The sequence below is a fragment of the Syngnathus leptorhynchus genome, chromosome 20, assembly GCF_054491065.1.
Source record: "Syngnathus leptorhynchus isolate UIUO chromosome 20, UIUO_Slep, whole genome shotgun sequence".
NCBI lineage: Eukaryota > Metazoa > Chordata > Actinopteri > Syngnathiformes > Syngnathidae > Syngnathus > Syngnathus leptorhynchus.
This window is the reverse complement of record NC_141214.1, coordinates 7486456-7495391: the sequence shown is the minus strand read 5'-3', so window position 1 is coordinate 7495391 and position 8936 is coordinate 7486456. Positions and strand designations below refer to the sequence as shown.

Below are 8936 nucleotides of genomic sequence, written 5' to 3'. Positions count from 1 at the left end.
ATCAGATTGACTCAATACGTACTGGGAAGCTCAAACGACAAGCAAGCTCCCCTTCTTGGCACTGACGCACATTAATAAATGTATACATGTGTCTGTGTGCGTGTATGTGTCAATATATGTACACATACTTTGTCATGTGTACATAACCCTAATCCATCATATTGAGTTGAATATGAGCTCATTAAAAAGTCAGTCACCTGGCCACATGACTCCACTGAGACCACAAATTACAAGTTTTTAAATAACAGCCCATCAAAAAAGGTTTTGACTAAAGTACAACAGAATATGTCAAAGAAATCAAATTTAAGTCCCTTGTTTAAAATACCAAAGACAAGAAAAACCCTGGAAGGTACCAAGACGATCTTGAAGAATACGATCAATACAATTGTCACGTGGTGGTCGGCATTTCAAGTGAGAACAAAGTTTTCCTTTGAGGCTTGAATGCTGGCGTTAACGCTTGAATGGGGGGGGGGGGGGGGGGGGCGCAAGGCAAAAACTGCCTCAACTATCAATCGGCCCGTTGATAATTTTGCATACGAGTGTGATGTCATCAACACCGGACCATGTGCGATGACGTCATCTTCGTCGTGTCATATTCAGTTCCTGTTGTGTTCCTGAGAGAAGGGGAATAGAAAGTAGGCGGACACAGCGGTCTCGTCTTGCGCTCGTAATGTGTGTGGCTGTTTTAGTCCATCTGTCAGATGTTGAAATACTTATGGCTGCTGTGTGTTCCAATCGTCAGGACAGGATTTCGAAGGCCTCCTTGCTCCTGCTTGGTCAATCACTTTTTAAACAGGTGTGGTCTTCCTGTTGAGCGTGTCCGAGTTGCTGTCGCGGTCCCGTTTGGCCGTCAGGCGGTCCAGCGTCCCCAGGTTGCCCCTGTCACGCTCCATGGTGGCGGCAGACATTGGCGTAGTGCTGGCCGCGGGAGCGCCGCTGCCCACCGCAGAGGTGGGGCTGCTCAGCGGGGCGGCGTTCTGGGCGGCGGTCGCCAAGTTGGATTTGGAGTGCGACGGGAGCGTGCCGCTGCCGCTGCCGCCGTCCTTGGGGAAGTAGTTGTGTAGTTGGTAGAGCGTGGCGCGGTCCATGGTGCCGTAGAGGGGCGGTGCGCCGCCACCCAGGCTGCCCAGCTTGGCGTCCCTGGACAGGGTGTACATGGATATGTCGCCACCGCCTCCGCCGTGGTGAAGGTTGGGTAAGGTGGCCACGGAGAAGGGGGGCGCAGACGGGGGCAGGCTGAAGGTCTTGGCCCCCACCGGAGAGGTCTCCACCGAGCGAGGCGGGTCAGTGGAGCGTGAGCTGGAGTGCGAGCGCCGGCGGAAGCGGTAGCTGGGCAGGCGCAGCATTGCGTGCGTGGTGCTCTTGAAGAGGTCGACGCGGGAGCGACACCGCAGCTCTTTGTTCTTCTCGATGTAGATGTTGACGGCCAGGACCCCCACCATCTCAGCCAGGATGAAGGACAACCCGCCAAAGTAGAAGGACCATCCATACGAGTAGTGCCACTTCTTGTCCTCGTCCTTCTTGGGCGAGATGTCGCTGAGTGCCGCCGAGATGTAAACAATCACGCCAATGATGTTGCTCAGGCCTACCAACAATAGAGTAAGCGGGTCACAAAGGCTCACGTGTGTGTCCTGCACATGTTGGTGTGCTCCTGACCTGCCGCCACAAAGAGAATTCCTCCTCCCAGGATGATGTTTCGTTTGCTTTTGTAAAAGCTGCTGGAGGCCACACACACGCCGCCCAGCAGAAGCAGCACGGCGCTCAGGATGGGGAACATGCTGGACGCACGCACTACACCTGTGTGAGCACACAACACACAAAAACACACACCAACAACGGCACACGCACACACCAACAACGGCACACGCACACACACACACACACACACACACACACACACACACACACACACACACACACACACACACACACACACACACACACACACACACACACACACACACACACTGTTAGGGTTGATAGATTAGTTTGATCCAATGCTTGTGTTACATGTTGGAATGTAACCTGTAATAATTAACTAAACTTGTCCTGTCTTAACAAAGTAGAAGAACAAAGTGCTAAGATCCTTTGAACTGATTGACCAGCTGCAGAGGAAGCAATCTAAGTTGTTCTGTTTATACAACATCGTAAAATACCCGCTGCTATGATTTGACCAGAGGCCAGGGGTTTCACCCCCCCATCCTGTCCACTCACACCCCCACCCTGTTTCTCTCAATAAATACTCTCTTGCAAGAATCCAAAGTCAGACTTTGTTCGAACATCGCTGTATGCACAGTGACCAACGAATTCTCCACTTGCAAGTGTTCAAAAGGCATACCGTCTCCCATGTGGTTCTTGCGAATAAGTTAGAGTGAGCACCACTCTAACACACACACTCACAGTTGTTAGTGGATGCTGTTGCAGGTGGTAGCGCACAAAGTTTGTTTATTTGACAGGGACAGAGCATATGAATGAACTTTTCTGTAGATGCACCAGAACCAGCCAAGGGGCTGTTTTTCCTTTGTAGTCCCTGAAGAAAGGTGTCTGAAGTATCTTGCCCAAGAACACAACGACATGTGGTTCAGACAGAGCTGGGTTCAAACCATACGACCATTCAGTTTCTGACTGACCCGCTCGACTGCCTGAGCTACAGCTGCCACAGTGACACAGTGATGTGTCGCAGGAAGAGGAAGAATGACATCGTGCTCCATCCTCCTCACATTTAGCATGTCAACACGTTTGGTGTGTCTCACAAAATGGCATCCCTTCACTGACAAAACGGCGAGAACAAGACCATCGTCTTCCCAGCGCTGCTGAAAATAATTCCTTAGCGCTTTTTAGAGATGGTGCGTGTGCGCCCCCGCACCCCCAGACTCCCCACCTGACACGCAGACGCCGACGCCAACTATGGCATTTGTGCATTGATGCATTGTGCATCCGCCCACCACCCCCTTCTGTCCTTTGCGCATCCTCTGCTCTTTGTGTGTGCACGCATGCGCTACGGATGTGTCACTCACGCAGCAGATACTCGGCGGCGTCTTGGTCGTAGTCGGCGTCGTCTGGGAAATGGTTGATCTGAGAGCACACGCCTCGCTTCAAGCCTGACGACCAAGAAGAGCAACAGATCAATCAGATGTGGCCAGACGGCTCATCTTCCAACATGTCATCAATCACGGCAACAGTGGGCGCGCGCGCGCGCACGCACGCACGCACTCATACACGTGCGTGTACACGCACAAACACACGCCTACAGTACAATAATACTGAAAAAGGCAAGCGGAAAACAGCGCTACCCTCGAGGCAGCAGATCCTCCAGAGTCCGGAGTGCGTCAGGGCGCCGGGGTCCTTCTTGTCTCTGGCGCCCTCGTCCTGCGGCGACGACGAATTGGCGGTGCTGTTGCAGATGAAAGCCCGGGCGTACAGCCAGTAGTCGGTGCCGATAGCCACCGTCATCAGGGCGAAGGCGGCGAAGGCGCCCATGCTGGTCAGCAGCACCTGGATGCCGCGCTCGCACCATGCCAGGGCCGGATGCCCCAGGAAGCTGGGCTCTAAGGACCCGCCGTTATCAACATCATCATTAATCATCGTCACATACGCGTGTGAGCTATGTCACTTTTAAGACTTTAAATACCTGATTGATCCCGAGCGAAAGTGTAATTAGTCTTCTGCTCACATTCACACAAAACAGGCGTACAAAACAGCACACTGACAGACCTTTGGAAGCGAATGTGGATGCATGTCACTTACACTGTTTATGTAATTTTTTGTGTATGTCAGTCAACATCATTGCGTGTGCGTGCTTGCAGGTCCCGTGTTTCCACGTGATGTGTGTTATGTGTGTTTCTATGGATGTGCGTGAAGTGCGTCTGCTTGTGGTTGTGTATTAACATGCGAGTGCACGCTTCAGAATGTGTAGTGTGTGTGAGTCATCGTCTATTAGTGCGTGTGAATGTCTGAGTGCGTGTTTTAGGTTGTGTGTGTGTGTGTTACCTGTGAGCACATTCCTGCCTTTTGCCTCCATGCTATGTCGTGATGGACTTGTGATTGTTGGTTGCTGAGCTGTTGCTTGGTGTCTTTCAGCTGCTCTTGATCTCCTCCATGCTCTCCTCCTTTCTTTTGTCACCCGTCCTGTCTTCTGCAGACCGCTCACGCCTCCTTACCGGACGCTCTCACTCGGCATCGGCGGAGAAAAGAAAGAAGGGAAGACGGAAGGAGGGTGTCATTCAAAATGTAAAGAAGCAATGTGAAACAAAGTTGAAGAAAAGGAGAAGGATGGAGAAGAGGCACTTGCTTTCCTTCCCTGTCAGAAAGAGGACAGCGATTTGAGAGAGACGGAGCGAGAGAGAGAGAACCATGCGAGTGAGTGGTCGTTCGCACTCCCATCACCATGGCAACTGTGATTCTGAAGTCAACCTTGGAGAATGAGTGAGTGTGCGTGTGTGTGTGTGTGTGTGGGGGGGGGGGGGGGGGGGGGATTTACTGGTGTGTGCATATGTACGGTCCATGTCGGTCCGTGTCTATTTTGGGCATTGCACGTTTGGAAGCTGGCATTTAAAATTGAAAAGTGACAGGTTATTTGATTTTCGTTTGAAAACGAAAAGACTAAAATCAAAAGACAGCTCGATTTTTTTGTTTATTTGGAACGAAAACGCAAAAGTGTAATATATGTTTGATTTTCACTTACTACTACAACGAAAACACAAGCACAGCACAGGAACACAAATAGAAAACAAAAGGCAGGTATACAGTAATCCCTCGTTTATCGTGGATAATTGGTTCCAAGACCACCCGCGATAGGCGAAATTCCGCCAAGTAGTGTCACCCTCTTATTTTTAACATACATACATTTTTGTGTATCAATAAATTTATATTAAACCATAAAAGTGCATGTTATCATTAGAACATTAAATAATAGTTTCAAATATGTAAATACGATAGTAATAGTATAAAGGACATACAGAAAATGTATAAATAACATAATATACGTGTGTGTGTATAACATATGTAGATGTAGCTAAAGTATACATACTGTAAGTGTGAAGCCCTTTGGGACTGCTTGTGATTTAGGGCTATACAAATAAACTTGACTTGACTTGTAAATATATTTTTAGAACTCTTATTATTACAGTCATGGTTCACCTTTCACGGCCTCACTGCTTCACGGATTTTTTCACTGTGCATTGTGTTATGGCTTCAGATGAAAAAGACACGACAGAGCGGAGTCAGGCTGCAGAGGCGCACTATATAATATCAGAATCAGAATCAGCTTTATTGGCCAAGTTTGTGCATGCCAAACAAGGAATTTGACACCAGTTGATCTCAGCCTCTGTACAACATTTAAGTGACTAACAACATTCAGGTGACTAACAACATTTAAGTGGCAAGAGCAGGACATTATTGCCCAGTGATGTCTCTGCAGCTCTTATAAGTTCATCAGAGTGACAGCCTGGGGGAAGAAGCTGTCTGCTGGTTTTGGCGTACAGCGCTCTGTAACGCCGTCTGGAGGGGAGTAGTTCGAACAAACTGTGACCTGGGTGAGAAGGGTCTGTAGAGATGTTACTTGCACGTTTCCTGGTCCTGGACAGGTACAAGTCTTGGATAGATGGGAGGTTGGTCCCGATTATCTTTGCCGCGGTCCCGATTGTCCGTTGCGGTCTGTGCTTGTTTTGTTTGGTGGCCGATCCAAACCAGATGTTAGGGTTGACAAATGATCTTGATCGTATGATTATGTTGGAATATAGACTAGAATTATTAACTTTGTTAAAACCGTTCACCTTTCCTTGACTCTGGAAACTTTCCAAATGATGTGGAAACATTATTGCTTAGTTAGTTATCTAAAATGCTCCACTTGTTTCTGTTTTCACAACCTTGTATAACAAAGAGCTAAGACCCTACTGATTAACTAGTTGTTGAGGTGACCGCCGAACTTGTCCAGTCTCACCCCCACCGTTTTCCCACAATAAATATGCCCTTGCAAGAGGTCTAAGTCAGACTTCTTTCAAGCATCTCCGCTTGCAAGCGTAAAATGATGGCCAAACTGTCTCACGTGTATGAACCGCGATATAGCGAGGGATTTCTGTATATGTTTGTGATTCTCGAAACCGCATTTCACCTGTTGACCAAGAGATGGCGACACCGTAGCGCCTGAGGACGATATAGTCTTTTGCAAGCAGTCGTCGTGACAGGTGGCACTCGTGTGCAAAAGCACTCTTCAACAAGCAGGAGAAAACGGTCGGGGGCGTTACAAACTATGGGTGCTCCAATATGGCGGCCGACCGCCTAACATTTCCTCAGGAAAGTGAACACACGAGCAAATGATTGTTATTTGATGCCGTTTTCTGTTTGCTACAGGATGTAAAGCACAGGTGTCAAACTCAAGGCCTGGGGGGCAGATACAGCCCGCCACATCATTTTATGTGGCCGGCAAAGACAAGTTGTGCATCAAATTCGTGTGTCATTACTAGAATTGTAAATTGTTTTCACTTTTAATATCTTTTTTTTTATATGTATATATTTGACCAGTTTTTACTCGTCTGATTTGAAAACGAGTTATTTGTCAGTTTGTTTTGTAGCTTTTACTGTACATAATATGAGGTGCTCATACATTGATTTGGGTTGACAGTCATAATGGCCCTCCAAAAGAAGCTATGACGACAATGCGGCCCACGATAAAAATGACTGACACCCCTGATCAAAGTCAAAGTGTAAAGTAAGGCTTTTTTTTTTTCTCAGTGCGTAGCGTTGTCAAAAAAATATATATTTGTCATTTTATTTTATCTTATTTTATTATACTATCACCCGATTTTATCTTTTTTATTATATCGTTTTGTTTTACTCCATATAAAACACTGCTTGTTTTGAGTTTTTCCTTGCCCTCATGGGAGTTTAAGATCAGGGGATGGCTGAGAATATTGGTCATTTCTCATTTTCACATGTCCTGAGTGTTGTTAGTCACCTAAATGTTGAACAGAGACTGTGATGTACCAAAGTCAAATTCCTTGTTTGGGACGCTCAAACATGGCGAATAAAAATTGTTGAATCTTGAATAAGGCGTTCTTGAGTGTCAGAAAGGCACCATCCACCATATGTATTATTATTATTATTGAAAAAAAAAAAACACACACATACTGGTGACACCACTTTTAACAAACAGCTGCCAGCAAAGAAACCAAACTGTAATAATTTTGTTAAAATCCCCTCACACGTAATTAAAAATAACCCCAAAATTGTACAAACAGCAACAGTACCAGAACCAACACAAGTGTCAAAAAACACAATTATACACAGAGAAGTTTGTGTGTGTGTGTGTGTGTGTGTGTGTGTGTGTGTGTGTGTGTGTGTGTGTGTGTGTGTGTGTGTGTGTGTGTGTGTATGGCAAAATTTAACAGTCAGTGTGTATAAATTCATCTTTACATTTAATTTGAGTATGATCTTTAAAAAAAAACCTGGATGCAATAGAGTACTATATGAGATACATCATATATATTTGGATATACACAATTTTGTTGATATTGCAAATGCTTCAAGTGGCGGTTTATCACAAGTAACCAAGAAAAGCATGGAAAGTAACATTTTAGCTCCATGAGCTTAGCTTTGATGCTTAACACGATTGTGTATGGTCATGTTTTATATCAAATTCTTAAAAGAGCCTTTTGATTAGCTATGCTAGTATTCTCAATTTTCTTTGCTAAAAACTTAGATATTCATATTTTTTCCACCCAGTCCAGTGTACAAGCTCAGCAACTGAAGTCCTTAACCAGAGCATGAGTCCAATAAGAATTGAAGCTTTGGAGTTGATGTCTTATGGAAAAGGAAGTGACTATACCTAGCCTATACTCGCATCATGTTTGCAAATGTCAGTTTTGAAAGATGGAAGTAGAAGTTTTTGATAAACATTGATGCCTTTGCAAGAAACGAACAAAAGTAATTCTGTCTATGCTAAAATAAGATAAACGAGCAAAATATTTTTAACAAAAAATTTGGTGTCATGTGAAATTCAGTCCTACCAATCAACATACAAAATAACATTTTGACTCGATGAACCTATGCAAACATATTCATTGTTTTGAAAGATGAAACTGGGGTCTTAAGAACATTACCAAAATTTCTGACATCATTTTCATGATTTTGATTAAAAAAACAACAACTGCTTGTCCCTTCCAAATATTGGCAACTGTATGAAATAGTGATTTGGTCGTAAATTAGAATATTCGTAATGTGGCAAACATTTGACACAAGATTGAGTGACACGTACCGCTCTCGTATCTGAAACATGGACAACACATCACAATGTCTTAACTCATTTCAACGCGTTAGGCATGCACATGCGACATTGGCAAATTATTTTCAGGGAAAATACTGTTAGCGTATTTACAGCACTTGTGTTGAATTCTTGAGGTTATGATTGCAGAGTCGGTCATTGAGATCGTCCGCGCAGCATATTCACAAGCTGCGTGTCTGTTCAAAATCACGAAAATGTCTGCCAGTACGGCGCCGTTATCGTCCTTTACGGTTGTGTATTAAAGCGGACCATCTGATTGGCTGTGTGACGTGCTGTGATACTTTGTGATTTTTCCAACAATTTATGAAAAAGAAATTCGCACCATGACACCATAATTATGTACAAGGCCTTGTCAAGAAGGGGAAACACAAAAACAGTGTGTGAATTTAAGATAATATACATCATAAAAAAAACAGCAAATAACATTGTTGTAAAACAACAACACAGAACATTTTTATAGAAAAGTCCCAACGGCTTCCAGAAAATAAAAACCCGACTTGGAAACATTCGCACTGCATTCCAGAGACGTCCACTCGGTAAGTTCAATCAAGGCACATTCGTGAATCTGAAATGTATGTTAGCTAACATCGTAAACATTACTTTATGAATAAAAGGGGAACCACCTCAAGTGCCACCCCGTACTGCACGTAGGCTC

The 8936-nt window shown here is 45.1% G+C and overlaps 1 protein-coding gene across 2 annotated transcripts; it reads right to left on the bottom strand.

The window, feature by feature from the left end:
• Positions 1 to 478: 478 nt before the first annotated feature.
• LOC147041379 (voltage-dependent calcium channel gamma-4 subunit-like) lies at positions 479 to 4446 on the bottom strand. Of its 2 annotated transcripts, XM_085900662.1 has the most exons (5): positions 3991 to 4446; positions 3294 to 3548; positions 3018 to 3101; positions 1657 to 1797; positions 479 to 1585 (listed from the first exon to the last, which is right to left on the bottom strand). In XM_085900662.1, exons 1-5 carry the CDS (start codon positions 4019 to 4021, stop codon positions 789 to 791), a joined length of 1308 nt encoding a protein of 435 aa, XP_085756788.1. In that variant the 5' UTR covers positions 4022 to 4446; the 3' UTR covers positions 479 to 788. The 2 variants fall into 2 exon arrangements, with proteins under 2 accessions (XP_085756788.1, XP_085756787.1); XM_085900661.1 differs by having other exon boundaries at positions 3294 to 4446.
• Between the last annotated feature and the right edge of the window lie 4490 nt (positions 4447 to 8936).